The sequence below is a fragment of the Zalophus californianus genome, chromosome 3 (genome assembly GCF_009762305.2).
Source record: "Zalophus californianus isolate mZalCal1 chromosome 3, mZalCal1.pri.v2, whole genome shotgun sequence".
NCBI lineage: Eukaryota > Metazoa > Chordata > Mammalia > Carnivora > Otariidae > Zalophus > Zalophus californianus.
In genome coordinates, this window is record NC_045597.1 from 157,904,824 (window position 1) to 157,927,819 (window position 22,996).

Consider the following 22,996-nt stretch of genomic DNA (forward strand, 5'->3'; position numbering starts at 1 on the left):
TGTGTTGTTGTTCTCAGATGTTTTGTGGTTTTCGCCTTGAGAAAATTTTCTCCTGAGGGTATCATCAGCTAAGATGGTTGGTAACATTTAGATGGTGGAAAAAAAAATAGAGGAATGGAGAGTGGTCCTAGCTCATGCTGTGGTTTGAGAAGGAGTGGGGGTTGTCATGACCGGACCTAGAGCCCTTAGGCATCATCATCTAGGCTATAACAACTCTTTGTTGCCATTTCAGTAGGCAACCTTGCCTACTAGGGTCAGTCTCTCAATGCTTCTGCCTTGCACAATGCTCTCCTTTCATACATGTAACTCATTATAGTTAGTGAAAATAGCCAGTATACTTTATTGAATTTATATTTACTTTGTGACTAAAATATTATCAACTTATGTAAATGTTAGAAAAGAAGTAGCTTTCTCTTTGCAAGGCACAAAATTCAAATGTATTATTCATATATAGTGTTTTTAGGTCTTATTTATTTGAATCTGAGTTATGATTATGATATTAAAGTCTCCTATCACAGCTGTGTTTCTTTCTCTTGGTATTTCTAGCAGTTTTTACTTTATGTATATATTTTATGTTTTTTATTTTTATTCAGAAATCTCTATACCCAAGATGGGGCTCGAATTTACGATCCTGAGATCAAGAGTTGCACACTCTTCCAAATGAGCCAGCCAGGTGCCCCTACTTTATACTTTTGATATTACAGTATTAGACTTTTTCATTTAATTAAATACTTTTTAAAGAGATTTACTTATTTATTTTTAGAGAGCAAGCGAGCGAGTGAGAGCTGGGAGAAGGGGCGGAAGGAGAGGAGAAAAGAATCTTGAGGAGACTCCCTGCTGAGTGTATAGCCTGATTGGGGGCTCAATCTCACAACCCTGAGATCGTGACCTGAGCCGAAATCAAGAGTCAGACACTCAAGCAACTGAGCCACCCAGGTGCCCCCTCTCTTTTATTTTTTAAAGTTTTATTTAAGTAATCTCTATACCCCATGTAGGGCTCGAACTCATAACCCCAAGATCAAGAGTGGCATGCTCCTCTGACTGAGCCGGCCAGGCGCCCCTACTTTATATTTTTGATGTTACATTATTAGACTTACTTATTCATATTAGATTTGACTTTTTATCACAACAAACTGGACTTCTCTGTCTTGTTTAATGCTTTTTACTTTGAAATTTACTTTCTTATTAATGTCATCCTGGGTTTTTTCCCTAATGTTGTTCACATTTGCCTGATATATCTTGGCTGGAAACAATCTGGTGTTCCTTGCACTTTTGAAGTTAATTTTTATTATTAAAGTAATTATATACCTAGTTTTAAAAAGCAAATAGTGGTTAAAGGGTACGGAAAAAAGAGCTTCAACACACTCCTCCTCCCCTGCCACTCCACTGCTACCTATTTCACTTCACTTTTTCAGAGGTGGTCACATTCATTTGTTTGAGTTGTTTCTTCTAGTATTTATTTCTATATTTCTGTCTCTATTAACTGAACAATTTTCATTATCTAATGACTTTATGGTCAATAAGGATTTTAACTCTTTCAATATCTCTTATTTCCTTGCCCATCCTCTTTATATCCTAGGTTTTGCTTAAATTTATGTTAATTGTTTTAATTATTATGCTTAAATACTGTTCACTAATGGGCCATCTGGTATATATATATATTTTTAAAGATTTTATTTATTTATTTGAGAGAGAGAGAATGAGAGAGAGCACGAGAGGGAAGAGGGTCAGAGGGAGAAGCAGACTCCCTGCCTAGCAGGGAGCCCGATGTGGGACTCGATCGTGGGACTCCAGGATCATGACCTGAACCGAAGGCAGTCGCCTAACCAACTGAGCCACCCAGGTGCCCGAGCCATCTGGTATATTATAATTACGTTTTCTTTTTTGAACACCTTTTTGTTTTTTACTAATTGCTTCATTTTCCCCATTCATTTAGTTTTCTTCAAACCTATGGCTAAGTCTCTCCATATTCTTTACACAGTTCTGTAAGATACTTAATACAACTTTCTACACAAATAAAAATTACTTCTCCTGCAGAGAACAATCCTGAATCTTGCTCTAATTCAGAACTGATTGCTCTCTAAATCAGCTACACAGCTATCATACAGAGACTTCTTTTTATCGTCATCCTCGGAATTCCCATAGACTTTGCCCTGTGTTAGATGCCTGTTTTTTTGTTTTCTGTTTTTTTTTTTTTTTCCATCCCATGTCTTTTCCTAGTTTATTCTCCTGTTTTGGTGAAATACATGTTTAGAAGCATCCTGAGAAAAGATGCATGTGACGTAAATTTTTTGAGACTCTACTGTATGACAATATATTTTTTCATTTATGTCTATTATGGAATCCTAGATTAAAATTGTCATTAAATATTTTTAAAGCTTTACTCCATTGTTTTCTAGAGTCCAGTGTTGCTGATTCTTTGTATGTGATCTATTTTCTTGCTTTAGAGTTTTTTTTTTTTATCCCTACCATTCTGAAATTTCACAATAATGTGTCTTACTATGAGTCTTTTGCAGTAATTATGCCAAGTAATTGGTAGGCCCTTTTAATCTAGAGACCCTTGTCCTTAACTTCCTAGGGAATTTTATTGTGTTAACTTTTTGCTTATTTCCTCCAAATCATTTATTTTTCTGGAATTAATATTTGACTTCTTGGATTAATCTTCTAATCTTTCAAAAAGCTTTTTGGGTTAAGCTTCTATCTTCTCTATTATTATTCACCTCTTTTTTTTTGTTCTATTTTCTCAAAAGCTTTTGCCTATGTTTTACATTTAATTTATTTCAGCTATCACATTAATGGAAAAATAGTACAATTTGAGTAAGGTATATAGTTTAATTAAGAGGATTGTATTAATGTTTATTCCCTGTACCAGTCCTCTCTAGTCAAAGAACAGTAGTGAAGGATATACAGAAACACTATTCTATTTCTACAACTTTTCTGTAAATCTTGAAATTACTTCAAAATGCAGAGTTAAAAAAAGTTAAAAGGACCAATATGTTTGAGAAAAAATGAAGTGTTTGCCCCGCTGTCTATGCATGGACCACTTCTCATTAATTTTCTCTTATCTCTAAGAGGATATTAATTATAGTATCTTTGCTATTTTCTTCTGTCCCCTGCATTATATGTTTCTTTCTGTTTGTTGTGGTCTCTCATTCTGGAGGCTTTCTTCTAATGTGATTGCACGTCCATATTTAAGAGGGAAGCTCTAAAATCCTAATGGGAAGTTCTTTGTGCATGGATAGGTTTGTCAATGAACTTTACCGTTAGGGATTTCAGAAGACCAGCTAACTTTTTCTCTTGGTAGAAAGCATGCTTAGGTTAGAATCCTGGATCTGCCACTTATTAGTTCTGCTACTTAGGCAATTTACTTTTCATGCGTAAAGTGATCAAGGTTATTTATTACCAGCAATCAGATATACTGTATATTCCCTTGAAATGATACACTGAAAACATCACTTCTGTGATATTCTTGCCCCAAATGCATAACTTCTATTTTTTTAAGATTTTATTTTTTTTAAAGTAATCTCTACACCCAAAGTGGGGCTTGAACTCACAACCCTGAGATCAAGAATCGCATGCTCTACCGACTGAGCCAGCTAAGAGCCCCTGTATAACTTCTATTTAATCAAGAGAAAATACCGAACTCATATTGATGGATAATCAACAAAATAACTGACCAGTACTCTAAAAGTGTCAAAGTCATGAAAGACGAAGAAAGACTAAATTTCACAGACTGGAGGAGAGTAAGGAGAGATCACAAATTAATGTAACATGGGGTATTGGGTTAGATCCTGGAACAGAAAAAGAATATTTGTGGAAAAATTGGTGAAATTTAAATAGGGTTTGTAGTTTAGTTAGTACTATTGTACCAATGCTAATTTTTGTTTTTCCTAATTGTTTATGATTATATAAGTTGTTAAAATTAGGAGAAGGTGGGCTAAGGGATACATAAACTCTATTCTTTTTTGCAACTTTAGGTCTAAAATTATTTAAAAATACATGGTTGAAAAAAAAATAAATGGTTGAAACAAAGTTAAAAGGACCAGGATGTTTGAAGGAGGGCAATGGATATTTACCAGAATATTTATATATGGATTACCTCTCATTAATTCTGCTTGAAGAATGGCAAATCCATTTTGACTTGTAAATTCAAAACAAACCAAGGGTGTTTTTGTTTTACTATTAAAATTCCTGCTCATTCTTTTCATTCAATTTTTTTCTGTATTCTTTTTGAGAATTACTCTTTTTTTTGGTTGGACTTGTCTCTATTCTCTCTAGTGTAGCATTTTATCTTTCATCATTTTATCTTTCATGTTATCTTCTGTATTCTGAGAGAATTTTAAAAAATTCTATGTCAAGGATTTGTTTTTATATAGTAACTACTGGTCCTTTACAGCAAAGACAAATTTAATTTTTTCCATCATATTAATAGTTTCATACAGTGTTTTCTTAAACTGGCCGAGAACCATTTCATCTTTCCTGTTTTTCAGTCTGTAATTACTGGAAACATAGGATGCGTTTTTACAAGTTTAATTTAATTTCCTTATATGTTCTTAATACATATATCCATATATATGCTATTTATTCTTGCCTTCACTGTAGTGCCATATGCAAAAATATTTTCATGGGACCTATACAGTATATACTTTTCTGTTTAGCTTATCCTTGAATGGAGATCTGTCCATGACAATTCTAAAAGGTTCATGAGTTCCTGATTCCTCTTACTGTCCCCATCCCCTCTCTTATGCTTATAGAGGCTTGATACACACAGAACCTACACAATTCCTAGTGCCTAGTTCAGTGAGCTTTTTTGCTTCTGCTGCCAAGTTCTCTATTGAGTAAAATAATTTATTCTGCAGAATCTGAGACTATCTATAGTTTGACTATGTACAGTGCATGAAAATGTTTATCTTCCTGTAAGCCCAGAGCTGCAAAGCACAGACTTTTCCTGTCTCTGCCCTCTAGAATGCAGTGCTTTACATTTGTTGTCTTCTACTCTGATGACTTGCTGAATGTTTGGGAATTTTAGTCTCTAACTTGCTTTATAGGAAGTGTTAATGATACTGAAATAAGGAAATGGTTAGGAAGAAGATAGTAGTGGAATGTTTCTGTAAAGTGTCAATTTTTATTTTAAGTGTACATTATGGGTCTCTGAGCTAGAAACAGATAGTGGTAAGAGGTCACATCCTTTTCTAATTTACCTTTGAATCACAGTGTCTTTCTAAAAGGTAAGATGTAATAGGTAAATAGCTGTGCTTTTCATTCAAATCCAATTGGTGCTTTAATTAGAAGAAATTCCTTATAGCCTGGCAAGTAAATATTATCCTTAATATCAAATATTTTCATGAATAGCTATTATATACTGGAGTTAAATAAAATGAACATTTAACTTTTTAAATGATTTTTTATTTTAATTTTTATTTAAATTCAATTAATTAACTTATAATGTTTTATTGGTTTCAGAGGCAGAAGTCAGTGATTAGTCTTATATAATACCCAGTGCTCATGGCATCACATGCCCTCCTTAATGTCCATCACCCAGTACCCCCATCCCCCAACCGCCCTCCCCTCCAGCAACCCTCAGTTTGTTTCCTGTGATTAGGAGTCTTTTATGGTTTGTCTCCCTGATTTCATCTTGTTTTATTTTTTTCTCTCTTCCCCATGCCCCTCTGTTTTGTTTCTGAAATTCCACATATGAATGAGATCATGTGATAATTGTCTTTCTCTGATTGACTTATTTCGCTTAGCATAATACCCTCTAGTTCGATCCACATCGTTGCAAATGGCAAGAGTTCATAAAATGAACATTTAACTTAAAGGTTAACTTCAAATTATAATTTCCCCAGTTTCCAGTATCTCAGTTAATTCTTGTAGGAACGAATTTATTAGATACTTATATTAATGCAAAAATGGAAAAACACTGTAAAACAGAAACACTTTATAATTTTCCACTTAAACCCTTCTTACCTAGGGATTTGATACTGATCTTAAAAGCATAATAGTTCAAGTGCTCAGATACTTTGGAGTAAGCTAGTTAAGTATGGTTCAGAACTCTTCAACTCTTCCCTATTCTTTAAATTTTAACTTGGGTAGGACTAAAATATTCCCTAGGATGTATCCCATGTGATTACCAGAATTATTTAACCCTAAATGAGACAGATTAAATTCCAAATTGAAACAAGTCAGTAGTTTTGTTCCCTTTTGGTCTGCGGCATGATAGAGCAAAGATCTCTATCAGGACAGAAGGGGTGAAGTCCCTTTTAGCAGCATTTCTCTAGAATGAAGAGGCAAGTTACTGGTTCCAGTTGTAAGCTTATATGCACAAAGAAAGATATCTATTTATGCCTCTGTTATGATTTATATTCAACATATGTGTACTTTCTATATGACTAAAGATTAAGATAGAAGTTTCTCTGTATCATTTGTCATTTCCTACTCATAGATTTAAGAAAATATAGAAAAGTGTTTATTCTTAAACTAGAGGAATTAAACTTTAAGAATGTGTAGCATTAACATTCTTTTTAAAAAAATTTTTTTTATTTTTTATTTTTTAAATTTTATTTTATTATGTTAGTCACCATATAATACACCATTAGTTTTTTGTTTGTTTGTTTTTTTGAAAGATTTTATTTATTTATTTGACAGAGAGATACACAGTGAGAGAGGGAACACAAGCGGGGGGAGTGGGAGAGGAAGAAGCGGGCTTCCCGCGGAGCAGGGAGCCTGATGTGGGGCTCGATCCCAGGACCCTGGGATGATGACCTGAGCTGAAGGCAGATGCTTAATGACTGAGCCACCCAGGCGCCCCAATACACCATTAGTTTTTGATGTAGTGATCCACGATTCATTGTTTTGTATAACACCCAGTGCTCCATGCAGTACGTGTCCTCCTTAATACTCATCGCTGGGCTAACCCCCCACCCCTCCCCTCTAAAACCCTCAGATTATTTCTCAGAGTCCAGTTTCTCATGGTTCATCTCTCCCTCTGATTTCCCCCCCTTCATTTTTCCCTTCCTTATCCTAATGTCCTTTGAAAATTTCTCCTACCCAAGTACCACTCCATCCTCTCTTAGAGTTATTCAAGTACAACTTCAGTCATTTGTGTTTATATATATGATCTATATAATCAGTAACTGAAAAAACTAGTACTTATTTAATATGGCGAAGCTCTTTTCACTATTCCTAGAGAAGTATATTTGGAGAAAATGTTAACATCAGAGGAAGTCTGTTTTAGAAGATTTTGATAGATAAATTTTAGGAACACTCGAGGCTGTGACACTAGGTCAAATTATGGTTTTATTTCATGTGTGCAGTACAGTAGTAATAGCAGTGAAGGAATGCGGTGAGTGGTGACAGGATGAGCTGATAGGAGAGGGGAGCAGCTCCTTAAAGTAGACTGTCTTGGTACTGAGTTCCAACACATAAATAAATACGCGTGTGAAATAGCTAATCTCCATCATTTTATTGTAGAGTATGCCTACTTTCCTTACCAAAGTACACTGTAAACAAGATTCATATTACCATCACAATAGTTAATCTGTGTTCTTACAGATATAGTCCATTTCCTCCAAGTAATGATGAAGAGTTTCACTAAGAAACTAGGTCATAAGGGAATAAGCAGAATTCCCTGCTACATAGTAGAGAGTTGAAATATATTGAATATATACATGGATCTAACTGGATTCCCACTCTTTGGCCTGCATCTGATTTAGGATGCACAAGCACAATTCCCAAACTGGAAGAGTAGATTGTTAACTGATTTCATCTCCCCATAAATGCTATATGCCATTAACACAACCAAAATCTGAGTATATGAAATATCTAGGCAAATTCAATGAGACAAAAGGTTGATTAGAGGGTAGCAGGGACTGGTAGGGAGAAAAGAATGGGAAGTTATTGCTTAATGGGTACAGATTTTCTATTTGGGGTAATGAAAAAGCGTGGAAACAGATAGTGGTAACGGTTGCATAGCACTATGGATGTAATTAATACCACTTAGCTATACACTTAAAAGTGGCAAATTGTAAGTTATATATATTTTATTACAGTAAATAAAGCATTTTCGACCATGTGTGGTTTATAACTTATTCAAAACTAACTGTAAAAATTATAGTTAATTTAGAATTGTACGTTCTTCACATGAAATAGTTCACTAATTCTGTTCTTCTGATCACAAATGTAATATAAGTATCCAAAATTACTTCTTTTCAGAAAAGAAATTTGAAAAACTTGAAACATGACTGAAAAAATAATAAAAGATCAAAACACACTTCTTACTTTAATTGGTTCAGGCTGCATCACAGGTGCAGGCATAGCGATGGCACTTGGAGCATAAACCTGGTGATACGTTGCTTGAACTCCATGATCAGAATAAGGCTGTTATAAAAAAAAGAAAAAAAATGTGTTACCTTTCATTGCAATGTACTGGGCATTTTGCTACACAATGGAGGAACACAAATGGAAAACACATTCCCTATCTTTAATTAATTTATAGACTGATTAGGGACAGTTGAATAGTCAAAATTACCATAAGTCCTGTGAAACATATATAGAAGAAAGGAAAACTACTTGATTTAGCTTAAGAAAATTGGGGAGGTAGTCAGAAAAAGTTTTCTAGTGGAGTTGATGCTTGAAGAATTAAGAGAAAAAAGGTGGGAATAGTACGTGCAAAGACAACTAAGAACACACCTCATGGGACACCTGGGAGGCTCAGTGGTTTAAGTGCCCAACTCTTGATTTTGGCTCAGGTCATGATCTCAAGATCATGAGATTCAGCCCTGTGTCAGGCTTTGAGCTCAGCACGGAATTTGCTGGCCCCTCTCCCTCTGCTCCTCCCCCTGCTCTCTCTCTCTCAAATAAATAAGTAAAATCTTAACAAAAACAACAACAACAACAATACACCTCACATCATAAGGCATGCAGGAAGAAAAAGCAAATTATGTTCAGGGGGAAAATCAGGCCAGCTTCAAAATTCCTTAAGGCTACACTCAACACCAGAAAAGAGTAGACTAGAAGTTCTATAAGAAAATAGTACGTTAAGAGTTGAATTTGGGGGACGCCTGGGTGGCTCAGTCGGTTAAGCATCTGCCTTCAGCTCAGGTCATGATCCCAGGTTCCGTGCTCAGCGAGGAGCCTGCTTCTCCCTCTGCTTGTGCTCTGTCTCTCTCTCTCTGTCTCAAATAAAGATAAAATCTTAAAAAAAAAAAAGTTGAATTTGGTTCCCTCAAAACATACGTTGAAGTTCTAACTTCTAGTACATCAGAGTGTGACCTGATTTGTAGACAGGGTATTTACAGAGGTAATCAAGTTAAACGTGGTCATTAGCATAGAACCTAATCTGAGAAATTTGGACACAGAGATAGAAAAATAATGTGAAGACACAAGGAGAAGGTGGCCATCTACAAGCTAAGAAGAGAGGCCTGAAAAGATGCTTCCCTCATGGCCCTCAATGGAACCAATCCTGCCAACACCTTCGTCTTCAACTTCTGGGCCTAGAACTGTGAGACAATAAATGTCTGTTGTTTAAGCCACCCAGTTTGTGGTACTTTGTTCTGGCAGTATGATGCAGCTATTTTATAGCTAGTGTAACTGTCTTTCAGATTTATAGGCAACAATGTTGAACAAATAGGCATGTAAGAAACTCAGAGAATACAGCACCCACAAGCTTTCTTTAACAAAGAGTACTTTGCAGATTCAGTCAAGCAAGTAATGAATGCAGGCTGAGATGAAAACAGAAAAATCCTGGTAGAAGTAGTGATAGTAACATTAAAATCCAACTGTGAAAATTATTGTTCCAGAACATAATATTATAAACCTTAGCAATATAAAAAATAATATAATACACCCTAATTGGGAGGTGGGTGCTAATTTTCTAATCTTTTATAACACTGATTTAAAACATACCTGTACAGTTCTTGGCACATAGATGGTAAGGTAAGTAATTGTTTGGGAACGTAATTTAAAGACACTGAAGATAGCATTTACAATTTGTAGTTATGAAGTATATTTTTTAAGATTTATTTATTTATTTGAGGGAGGGAGGGGCAGAGGGAGAGGGAGAAACTCCAGCAGACTTCTGACTGTGCAGAGTCTGACGACGTGGGGCTTGATCCCATGACCCTGAGATCATGACCTAGCTGAAATCAAGAGTTGGATGCTTAACTGACTGAGCCACCCAGGTGCCCCATGAAATATTTTTGATTTACATATTTGAAGGAAGAAATTTTTAAGATCTTTTGAATTTTTATATGCTTTTAATTCACAGAATGTTAGTAACAACACAGATTGACAGGCAAGCCAGAAGAAAGAGAAGTATTTGGTATCTTACTCTTTCGAGGAGATCAAGTCAGAGATTAGCCTAGTACAGTGAACAGTTGGTTTTAGAAATGGTTCAGAACTAGTTAGTAAAAAAGTCTAAGATGAAGCATTCTTAGATACATATAAAAGGGGAAAGGTGTGAATAAATCAAAGAAAAAACGTGCAGCTTCCACAAGGGTCTTAAACAAATATTTTTAGAAAAGAAAAAGAAATGTTAAGATGAGACAGTTATAGATAAATCACCTTGAGACTAATATATACCTCTGGAACTGAAGCTTCCATCAGAGATAGCGGAGGAGGAACACATCCACCATCTTGTGCAATTTCCACTGGTTGATAAATAACCTCAGAAGGTTGCAGGTATAAGAATGGAGCGGAAGAGGCAGGAGACTAAAACAAAACCATATTTCTAATTCAAATATGATTAATTATTTCAATTAAACCAAATGACTTACCCAACAGATGACAGAAATATTTGTTTCCTATTTTGCTGAAATTCTTTTCCAGGGATAGCATAGATGTATCTTATTACAAATTTCAATTGTGTAGATGTGACTAAAGAACTTTACCACTGGTAAACATTAAAAGTTCTTAATGCTTCAGAAACTCATAAATTCAGAAAATAGTTATATTAAGATCACTATCAAAGGTTGTAATAATATAACTTACAGTACTGAGTTGGCATAAACATCTATTCTTAGCTTTGCGACTTCACATGGAAATGGGAAATGTCATTAAATAGTAGTTTTGGTGGTATACTATTTGTATCAAAAGTTGAGAGATGGTTTATTTACTTAGGAGCACAAGTCAAACTGAAGCAAAATCTGAAGTACAACTGGAAAAATTATACATTTTCCCATAATAGTAAAAAGTAATTTTTCATGTTTATATGAGTACTCACTTTTAATAAAATGCTTTCACTTACATGATCTCATCTTCACCAAGATCAGGTAAAGAAATTTACAAAGATGTGGTATCATTACTTCCATTTTACAATGAGGAAGCTAAGAAATATAGTGATTAACTGCCAAAGGTATCACAGTTACTAAATAGAAGAGGAATATCTCAAATCTAGTTCTCCTGACTTTAATATTCATTCAGTCTTCACAAAAACACAATGAAAAAAGTTAATATTTACCTGAGGAACACCCCACTGCCACTGTCCTGGTAGACACTGTGCAGGGGCCTAAAATGAAAACCAAAAACAAAAAACCCACCCAGATTATAAACAAGGGCCAAAACTGAATATCTATATGCAAAAGAATGAAGCTGGATCCCTAAACCTCAAACTATATACAAAAAGTAACTCAAATTGGTTCAAAGACCTAAATGTAAGAGCTAAAACTATAAAATTCTTAGAAGAAAATATGTGTAAATCTTTGTGGGTTTGAATTAGGCAATTACACTATGACATGAAAAGCACAAGCAACAAAAGAGATAAATTGGACTCCATCAAAATGAAAAACTTCTGTGCTACAAAGAATACCAGCAAGTAAGTGAAAATACAAAGGATGGGAGAAAACATTTATAAATTACATATCTGATAAGGAACTCGCATCTAGAATATATAAAGAAGTGTTATAACTCAATAATAAAAAGAAAAGTAACCCAAATTTAAAAAATGGGTAAAGAATATGAATAGATATTTCTCCAAAGAAGATATGTAAAAGTGGCCAATAAGCATATGTAAAGATATTCAACATCATTGGCCTCAGCTTATGGAAATCAGTGTGATATCACTTTATATCCACTGTCTCCACTAGACAGGCTATAATTAAAAAGGTAGATGATAAGTGTTGACAAGGATGTGGAGAAATTAGAATCCTCATCAACTGGTGTGAGTGTATAATGGTGCAGCCTTTTTGGAAACCAAGATGACACTTCCTCAGAACTTTAAACATAGAGATACCATATGACTCAGTGATCCTACTCCCAGGTAATAAGGCTAAGATAAAGGAAAACATACATGATGTAATGTATGGTGATTAACATAACATAATAAAAAAAAAAGAAAAGTCATATCTGGAGATAAATCATTTAAAAGAAAACTTGTACAGGAGTGATCACAGTAGTATTTATAACAGACAAAAAATGGGAATATCCCAAATGTCTGTCATTTGATGAAAAGATAAACAAAATGTGTTATATCCATATAATGGAATATTATTCAGCTATAAAAAGAAATGAAGTACTGATACATGCCACCACATGGATAAACCGTGAAAACATTATGCTAAATAAAAGAATCCAGTCATAACCACATATGGTAGATTCCATTTATATGAAATGTTCAGAATAGGCAAACCTATAAAGACAGAAAATAGATTTCTGGTTGCCTAGGGCTGGGAGTAGGAGGAAAGAGGAGTGACTACTAGTGGGTAAGGTTTTTTTGGGAGGACGGTTGATTAAAATATTCTAAAATTGACTGTGGTATGGCTATAAAACTCTGAATTTAGTAAAAAACACGATTGCACATTTTAAAAAGCTGAATTGAATGCTATGTGAATTATATATTAAAAACCTGTTAAATAAAAGAGGGTCAAATTTTTTAAACTTATTGTAAATGACAGTATGTCAGACATTTATTTCTTAAACTAGTTGTATTATTTCTTAATATGTGTTTTATTCTTTATTTTCCATTTTTAATAGTCTTTTTTCATTATAAAGTAAAAAAAAAAAAAACAGAAAAAAGAGTAAGAAGATGCCATGGATCTGCCATCTAAACTGAATCACTGTTAATTTAGTGCTATTTAAGTTGCTAATGGATGACATCACTATATTATAATGACCAAGATAATGTGAAGTCTATGTTCTGTAGTCTACATTCAGACAGGCAGGATAATAAATAATCTCCTAAAATATTTTAATAAAAAATCTGAAATAAAATGATTTATAGAGTTTTTAGATAAATGAAATAACTACTTATGAAATGAGAAATATGGAGATAAATACTAATTAGACCATGCATTACCTGATTTGACTAATAAATGATAAAGCTACCAATCTTAGAATTGGTAAAAAGATGGGCGCCTGGGTGGCTCAGTCGGTTAAGCGACTGCCTTCGGCTCAGGTCATGATCCTGGAGTCCTGGGATCGAGTTCCGCATCGGGCTCCCTGCTCAGCGAGGGGCCTGCTTCTCCCTCTAACCCTCCCCCCTCTCATGATCTCTCTCTCATTCTCACTCTCTCAAAATAAATAAATCTTTAAAAAAAAGAGAACTGGTAAAAAGAAAGAACAATGGAAGATTCTTATCAAAGAGGCAGAATGATGAATATATACCTGAAAAGAAATATGTGAGGTGAAATGATTTTTTTATATTACAAAATATTATATTATAAATTGGTACCAAAGTCCTTCCTGAGTAATATCTAGGTAACATACTTCCAATTTTATAACTTGTGTCAAACAGAACATCAGAGTCAAACTATAAAATTAAACTGTATTAGAAATTTTAAGAATGTATTTGGTATGTCAAGTGAGCTATAGCTGTATGTAATCAATTAATGAAGGGAGGAGCTGGACTCAATGGGGTGCAAGCAGAAAGCACTTCTATTCTTTCTCGCCCCCTGACACTTTAAAAGCACTGTGTTGAGCTGTTCTTCCTTGCCACAGGATAAATATTAGGACAGATCACTTTTTTAAGTGTGGCAGATTCCAAATGCTGACTCTCTAGTTAGGTAGTTTACTGGATTCTTTGGTGATCTCCCTGCTGAGAACTGTTTTTTTTTTTTTTTTAAGATTTTTACTTATTAATTTGAGAGAGAGAGAGAGAGAACAAGCGAGAGTACGAGCAGGGGGAGAAACAGAGGGAGAGGGAGAAGCAGACTCCCCACTGAGCTGGGAGCCTGACGCGGGGCTCAGTCCCAGGAACCTGGGATCATGATCTGAGCTGAAGGCAGATGCCCAACCTACTGAGCCACCCAGGCGCCTCTCCCCACTGAGAACTTCTAACTGCAATTCTAGTCCTTGATTCTAGACATCTACTTCACACAGGTTCTTTCTTTATTGGGATCACCTTTAAGTTTTTGAAAAGGGTTTCTTCTGTGAGGTTCACATCTTGCTCTTGGGACGCATAAACTTTTGCTTGTTGTGAGTAGAAGTTCAACACATTCTTACTGCAGTCTTCTAGCCTCCAGAGACTAGTCCAGCTTCTTCTTTGGACTTTTTAATTAATTAATTTATTCCCCCTCACCACAACCCTCCACCTCTCTCTTTGGACTTTTTTAGGAGAGGTCAGGTCCAAGTACCATCTCACAAATTTCAGGGGACAAACATTAAGTTTTCTCAGTCATTCTCTGATGTCTTCTTTACTTGGTTGGGAAGAAGGGGACATGCCATAGCATTCTAACAACTCTCTTGCAATCTCATCCTCCCCTCATGTGTACTCAAGGTGGGCAATAAGCTAAGGGTCCGCCAACAGGTTTCACAATATTTGGCTTATCATATTAAAAGTTCTGGTACCTAATATTCTGTCTTTGGGGCTTCTGCTGGAATTTGGAGGCAGCTTAGGGAAAAGTGACATATTTTAAATATATGTCATTAAGTTATATTTTAAATATGTCATTAAGTTAATATATATATTTTAAATATATGTCATTAAGTTATTTTCATCTTTAGTAAGTGAAACACTTTAGATAGTTTTATATTTAGCATGGTAACAGGATTTACAAATTTATTTGTAAATAAATAATGTAATAATATATAATATACATTAGTATGTAATAATATAATAAATTTAAATAAATTTAAATCTTAAATTCTACTTAGAATTTAAACACCACCATCCCCCCGCAAAACCCAGTCTAATATTAAAAAGAATTCCAGGAAACTTAGCATTTAATCTGGGTCTATTTTAAAAGTTCAAAAGAAAAAAGAAACAGAAATAAATTCTCTTCCACAATTCCAGAGGTAGGAAAGAATGTGATTTTATTTGTGAGTGCAATAGAGGAGAGGTTGGCAAACTTTTTCTATAAAGGACCAGAGGGTAAATATTTTCAGCTTTGCAGACCATAATATCCTATTGCAACTACTGAACTCTGCCATTGTAGTACAAAAGCAGCCATAGACAGTATGTCAACAAATATTCTTTATTTATAAAACACCAAGATGGTCTGGCATTATGGCTCATTTATCCCCAGTCTCCCACAAGAATTAATGAAGAGTACTGGTTAACTAAAAGAGGCTGCCATAATATAAACCATAATATATTACTTATTTTAATATAGATTATGTTAAATATAATAGCAAGAAAGTGACATAATGTTAACAATAACATTAAAAAATCAGCCTGTGATCCAGTATGTTATCTGTATCTTTCTTTGGGAATTATTTCTAAAAACTTCTTAGATTAAATGTTAGCCAGGAGAGCAAAACCCAACCTCATTACATTTGGTTAAATGAAGCAAACATTCCATCTTCTTGTATGATATTGTTTAGTTCCCCATAAGAAAAGAAAAAAAAGAAAACCAGCACTGCTATCAAGGCTTAACTATCTCTTTTAAATTATTAGAGTATTTGCATGAGAAAGAATACAATGAAATTTACCCAAAAAGGACTGACAGTTTTTAAAGAGAATTTTCACTGTAACTCCATGTTTACCTGGTAGTGATATGCAGGTTGCTGATAAACTGGCTGAGCTACCATCACAGGGGAACTAGATATAGAACGTGACTACAAGAGGGAAAAAAATTGAAAAATTATTTTAGGCCTAGGCAAAATTCTTTAAAATAGTTTGTTATAAAATTTATCCCGAATTGTTACCTAAACCCAGTCAACTTACGGTCTATAATTGGAAATGTCATTTTTCTACCTCTTATTGATATTATTACTAATTCCACTTAAGTCTACTAAAATCACCACAGTATTCCCACTTTTCTTTGCTTTCACTTTCATGATAATGCTAAAACAACCACCAGAAAAGTTGCTTTTAGTCCAAAGAGTATGAAAATATAGTTCTAAGAGAATATTTAAAAGAAAATGGCAGCTGGACTTAAGGTGACACTGCCTATTTCCATCATGAGACCAGCAGTAGATAATATTTATACAACATAGAACTGAATGATCATATCTGATTTGCCACTGATTTCCCACAGCTTACAAGTAATTAAATCCTACTCCTTTGTTATACATTTAATTAAATCAAATATATTACTTATTGAAGCATTTATCAAATCCTATTTTATTAATTTGATATTTAAATGAAAGTAAATTTTAAGTGATTTCTCTATTTTGAAGAAAGTACGCATAACACTTCATTATTCAAAGTACTAGAGTAAACCCCAAAATAGATTATTTAAAACCAGACCATTAATAAAGCAGGCAAATTGTATTATAGGATAGGTAAAATAAGCTTTAATGATAGCAATTAAAATTCAATTTGTAACATGGGATCTACTTTACACCGTTTTGTTTTAATGTTCACTCCCTCCCCTCCGCAAAATGAAGAAAAGTATCATAGTTTTGCACAATTTTCAGACTATGTTAATAAAATTATACCACAGATTAACATTAGAAAAGAATAATGTAATTTACTATATTATTTATTTTCTATTAATAGATTAAAGGAGGAAAAAAATCTCAGCAGATATAGAAAAAGATTTGTTAAAATTCAATACCCTTTCATGATAAATTCAATACTCTTTCATTCTTAGCAAACAGAATATGAAATAATTTCCTTAATTGATTTGGGGCAATAATTCTCAGTCAGGTGTGACTTTGCCCCCCTAGGGAACATTTGGCAATACTTTTGCTTTTTATAGATGTGGGAAGACTAGGACACTGCTAAACATCCTACCATATACAGGACTGGCCTCCAACAACACAGAATCATCTGGCCCAAAATGTCAATGTGCTGAGGCTGAGAAACCTCGGTTATGGCTGAGATTATCTTCCAAAACCTACAGTGTATAAATAAATATATACACGGTATATATAAAGTTTATATAAGTATATATAAAACTTAATCATGAATCACTGAACTTGTTTCCTTTTTCAAGAACAAGGTCATGTTATCATATAAATACTATAGCAGAGACAATGATGGTGCAGTAATTCAATGGAGAAAAAATGAGAAAAGAGCAGAAAGAAACAGAAGTATACTGAATCATAAATGACTGTCTATATGAAAGTTTTGTAGGGTTACTGATCAAATGTCAACGTTTAAAAAAGCATTATTACATACAAGTCACAACCTACTGGGAAGTATGATTTAAAAATATACCATAATAAAAGCAACAAAAACCACAGAGTACCTAAGAATAAATCTAACAAAAGATGTGCTCAACTATTTTATGGAGAAAGAAAATTTTATTGACAGATGGAAATAAGAGACCTAAATAAATGTTTGTGGATGGTAAAATTCAGTATTATGCCCAAATTAATCTACACATTTAATGCAATTCTAATAAAAATCCAATAAAGGCTTTTCACAGAATTAAACAAGCTGGATTATAAAATTTATATTTATAAAAGTAAAGACTTAAGGATAGATGAGAGACTCCTGAAGAAAAAAGTGACAAGACTGCCCTATCAGATTTTAGCACTCGTTCTAAAGCAGTAGGAATTAAAACAGAATTGGGCAGGGCAAACACACCAATGGAACAGAATAGAGAGCCCAGAAGAAACACCCCCAAATGTGGCATTTCATAGAAGATTCATTTCAAAATAATGAAAGAGGATGGATTAGTCAATACATGAACTCCAGATTTAAGATCTAGATGTGAAAAACAGCAATACCATAATATTTTAAAAATAAAATATAGAATACCTATATTGTAATAAGGAAGTGTTTTTTTAATTTAAAATTTTTTATTCTTTTTTCGGAAGTGTTTTGTTTTAAAAATAAGAGACAAAAGATGAAACCATTTCCATAAAGGAAAACATTAATACATTTGTTAACATTAAAAGAAAGAATTAGTATATGACCGAAAAAACCTGTAAAGTTAATGGACAAACCACACACCAGAAGAACTCACAAAATTCATATAATGAACTCAAGAAAAAGACAAATAACCCCAATAGAAAAAGATAAAGGATAAAGGACATGAAGAGGCACCTCACAGAAGAAAAGTGGAATGGCCAATAAATACGTGAAATATGTTCAATCTTACCAATGACTAGGAAGATAAAAAAACAAAATACTATTTCATAATAATATTGGCAAAAATTTAAAATTAAAGGGTGGGTAGATTATGGAGAAACTGGAGCTCTCATAAACTGTTAGCTAAAGTGTAAACTGGTATACTTTGGAGAGCCATTTGGCAACATTTAGTCAAAAATGTATATATTCTATAATGTGAAATTTTACCTCTATGCATATATTGCAGCCTAGACCAAGGCAGGGGAATACAAAATTTTTCCAGTGGTACATGGGCATGAATGGGTTTAGAAGTATTCATAATATATTTATGAAAATTAGGAGTATTCATAAATTTCATATGTACTCCTTCCTGATTTGATCTGCCTGTGAATGTGTCTGTGTACTATGTGTCTGTCTTCTTTTCATAAATCCCTTTCACAATTACCATTCACAATTACCATTCTCCTTCATGATGAAAGGCACACTTCTCACTCATTCTGGATCTGTTATAATGCTTTGTTTGGGAATATAAATACCAACAGGGCATCATAGAAATAGATAATTCAAGAAGGCAATGCCCTTGAGAAATGAGAGAAGCAAAGCAAAAAGAGCTTGTATAGGAAATATTAAAGGGGAGATGGTTCCTTATTTCATCCAGGGAACAAAGTAAGTTACATCATGGTTATAGGAATACATATTAATGCATTTATTTGAACTTAAAAATAATTAAAATAATTAAAAGTTAAGAATTTTCTAATAGAAATGAAGTTTTATTTGATTAGTTTTATTTGGCTGACTAGTTTTGTTAACAGAGTTCTAGACATTTTCTATCTTTTTTTGGGGGGGCGTAACTGACATAACATTATATTAGTTTTAGGCATACAACATACATAATACATTATATTCCTAAATTATTTAAAATTATAAATTTCAGATATCAACTTAAAAATGAGTATTCATAATTTTTCAGATAATGTTTAGAGAATATATAAGCGAAAAACTTTGAAGACTACTTTCCTAGACAAACTCTTACATAATACATACAAGATCTGGATGTTCACTGTAGTCTTGATTACAGAAAAAACTTAAAATGTCCATCAATAGGGGAATATACACTCATACAATGGAATATTATAAAATATTAAAATAAGTGAATTAGATATACTAGTATCAACATGGTTTAATCTCAAAAACATAATGTTGAATGGAAAAACTGATTATTTACATAGTGTTTAAAAATCACCCAAAGCAATACTACCTATTGTTTAAGGATACCTACATTTGTAGTAAAAACATAAAATGATAGGAAAGATATTCTGGTTACATATTCTGGATATGTCTGAGGAGAAAAACGTGGTAAGAAAATGGGGGCAAGGAGGCTTTGCCTGAATTTCTCATATTTCATTTCCCCTATTAAAAGAACTTAAGTAAATATGGCAAAATGTTAACATTTATTAAATTTAAGTGGTAGCTACATGGCTATTAATTATTATTTGTACTTGTCTATGGTTGAAATATTTCAGAAATAAATGTTTTAAAAAATTGATAGAATAGATGGAAACCCTTTTAAGATGAAAATTACTTACAGGCCAAGGTGGTGGGACAGAAGTTACTTCTGGAGTATGAAAATAAGCCACACCATTATGATAAGTGTAAGGATATCCAGTTGAAGTTGTTAGATACATTGTTCCAGCTGCTGGCATTACACTGGAACCTAAAGCAAAGATTAAATAATAATAATTAAAATGTTCAGTTTAACTTTTAAAAAGGTAATTTCTGGACACTTGAAAATGTTTATTTTAACACACCTATATGGTTACAGTAAAAACTGAATGTTGCAAATTTTAAAAAATCCCATACGTTAAAGTATTTTCAAAGTATGTATTTTCAAACTCACTCTCTTAGAGCTTTTAGCTTTTAGCTTTTGCCAATTCTCTTTTAGCTTAAAGTGAATATAAGAAAAAGAAATGAGTTCAATAAAGAATACTAAAAATTGGGGCGCCTGAGTGGCTCAGTCGGTTAAGCGGCTGCCTTCGGCTTGGGTCATGATCTCAGGGTCCTGGGATCGAGTCCCACATTGGGCTCCCTGCTCAGTGGGGAGTCTGCTTCTCCCTCTGCCTCTGCCCCTCCCTCCCTGCTCCTGCTCTCTCTCCCTCTCTCTGTCAAATAAATAAATAAAATCTTAAAAAAACAGAATACTAAAAATTCACCAATTTAGATTTTAATAACAATGTAATCAAACACAAGGCTTAAACATTTAAATAATTATCAGCAAGGTAATTATTTTTACAAATAATTAACTGAATTACAAATAGTTAACTGAAGACTATAGACACTGTAATAAAGTTCCTAAGACCTTAGTAAGAACTTTATTTGTAGGGACACCTGGGTGGCTCGGTTGGTTAAGCATCTGCCTTCAGCTCAGGTCATGATCCCGGGGTCCTGGGATTGAGCCCCGCACTGGGCTCCCTGCTCAGGCAGGGAGGCTGGCTGCTTCTCCCTCTGCCTGATGCTCCCCCTGCTTGTGCTCTCTCTCTCTGACAAATAAATAAATAAAATCTTAAAAAAAAAAAGAACTTTATTTGTAAAAGGCCAAAGATGATGAAGGCGGTGAAGTTGGAAAAGATTCCATACTTTCCTGAAGAATTTTGGTTCCATCCTAAAATTCTTTGGATCTACTATCACAAGCATTCATTGAGGCTATGACTCTTATTCTCCAGCCTCCCTTTGCTACAACTGCTGCTTATTGCAAACATGACCACAAATCTTCATGTGTAGTTCTAGGTCCCCATCTCTTTTCTCAGATCAAGTTATATATAACCCCTCCCTCCCCCAAAATAAAAAAATATTTTTTTGCCAAGATAACACTTGAAAAATTTATATAAAAGCCAAGTCAGATTAAGTACTAACCAGCAAGTTTATGTAAATTAGTGGAACTGGCAATCCTCCTTCCACTATACCAGTAATTCTCAAATTTTAACATACATTAGAATCACCTAGATAGTTTATTAGGATACAAATTCCAGGGCCACATTTGCAGAGATTTAGATTCAGTAAGTCTGGGATAGAGCCTGAGGATCTGCATTTTGACAGATTCCAACTGAACTGTTAACTGGCAGCAAACCACATTGTGAGTAGCACTGGCCTACTACTTTAAGCAGCACTACTGCTTCTGAGCTTTTATATTTTCACTATATTTCATCTAGTATTGTTACTGCTTATGTTAGTGATTCTTAATTCCATCCTTTGGAGAATCTGATGAACACCATGGACCCTTTTCTCAGAGATATATACATTCAAACAAAATTTTGCACACAATTCAGGAGTTTCATGGATTTCCCTTCAAAGATACTCAAGGAGCCACAGGTTTATCTGTTAAGTAAATAAATAAATTTTGAGTCAGTACTATTACAAGGCATTGAACTTGGCTGGTGATACAGCCAAAAAGAAAAAAGAAAAAAAATTGGACATGCCATGTGGAAGTTAGGTTCTGGTGGGGAAAACAGTTATTAGCTTATTACACAATTTAATTAATTAAATACGATTTTGATAAATACATTAAGAGGTAGTATAGGGTATTACACTGGTAGTATGAACTTTCCAATTGTATTTAATCTGTGAAGAAATGATGTTTGGGCTGAGCTTTAAAGAATGATTGGGAGGTACCTGGGTGGCTGAGTCAGTTAAGCATCTGACTCTTGATCTCAGCTCAGGTCTTTGTCTCAGGGTCGTGAATTCAACCCCGCATTGGGCTCTATGCCCAATCTAAAAAAAAAAAAAAAAATGATTGGGATGGGAATGGGATGGCAAAGAGCATTCTAGGTAAAGAAAATAATGTATATCAGGAGTATGGTATGTTCTGGAACTGAGAGGAGGCTAGATGGCTAAAGTATAGGAAGAAAAGGAAAGAACAACTCAAAATAAGCAGAAAATAATATAAAATGTACACTTCTGAAAGATCACTCTGGCTGCCTTGTACATGATGTTGGAAGGTACCAAAACTGGATTCAGAAAGACCTGCTAGGAGGCTCTTCCAGTAATCAAGGCAAGCAACGTGGGTAGCTAGGACTAGAATATTGGTAATGGAAGATGGAAAAAGAGATAGATTTGAGAAAAAATTGAGATTAAAAATCCCCCGTATTTTGTAAATCTACTTTTATACTTAATATTTATTTGAAGAAAAGTATAAAGAGCTTTGGAGTCAACCTGTCCTGGATTTGAAGGCTAATGCTACCCTTTGGTTAAGTTATTAACCCTATACTTCTCAAATTTACTGTCTGTCTGAAAGCATTCAGCATGGTGATTTATGTTTTTTTTTAATGCAACTTATAGGTCATAATATGAACATTACTACTTATACCTACTGCTAGTAGTATAGAACTGTTACTACATGTTACAGCTTAACTCTTGGAACTAACAAGAAGTATTAACCTACTAAGGACACTTCAGTTATCTTCTAAATTAACAAATAACTAAGTCAAAATTAAACTTGGTAACTGTTAATTTCTTTTTTCTTTTTTTAAAAGATTTTATTTATTTATTTGACAGAGAGAGAGAGCATGTGCACAAGCAGGGGGAGTGGAAGAGAGAGAAGCAAGCTCT

General features: G+C 33.9%; 2 protein-coding genes across 4 annotated transcripts in view; one reads left to right on the forward strand and one right to left on the reverse strand.

Moving 5' to 3' along the window:
- Positions 1–22,996, forward strand: part of MARS2 (methionyl-tRNA synthetase 2, mitochondrial) — a 70,291-nt gene that overhangs the window by 32,014 nt on the left and 15,281 nt on the right. The gene's annotated exons all lie outside the window — the stretch shown is intronic.
- Positions 1–22,996, reverse strand: part of BOLL (boule homolog, RNA binding protein) — a 53,794-nt gene that overhangs the window by 19,680 nt on the left and 11,118 nt on the right. For 2 of the 3 annotated variants that reach the window (XR_003519011.2, XM_027588584.2), the window contains exons 6-10: positions 19,981–20,108; positions 15,916–15,987; positions 11,456–11,503; positions 10,579–10,707; positions 8,278–8,376 (exon numbers count right to left, since the gene is read on the reverse strand). Coding sequence is in view for 1 of the 3 variants with exons in the window: in XM_027588584.2 (XP_027444385.1) it covers positions 8,278–8,376; positions 10,579–10,707; positions 11,456–11,503; positions 15,916–15,987; positions 19,981–20,108 (476 nt within the window). In the remaining 2 variants the exon portion in view is untranslated. The remainder of the gene's footprint in view (positions 1–8,277; positions 8,377–10,578; positions 10,708–11,455; positions 11,504–15,915; positions 15,988–19,980; positions 20,109–22,996) is intronic. The other variant, XR_003519012.2, reaches the window with a different exon arrangement.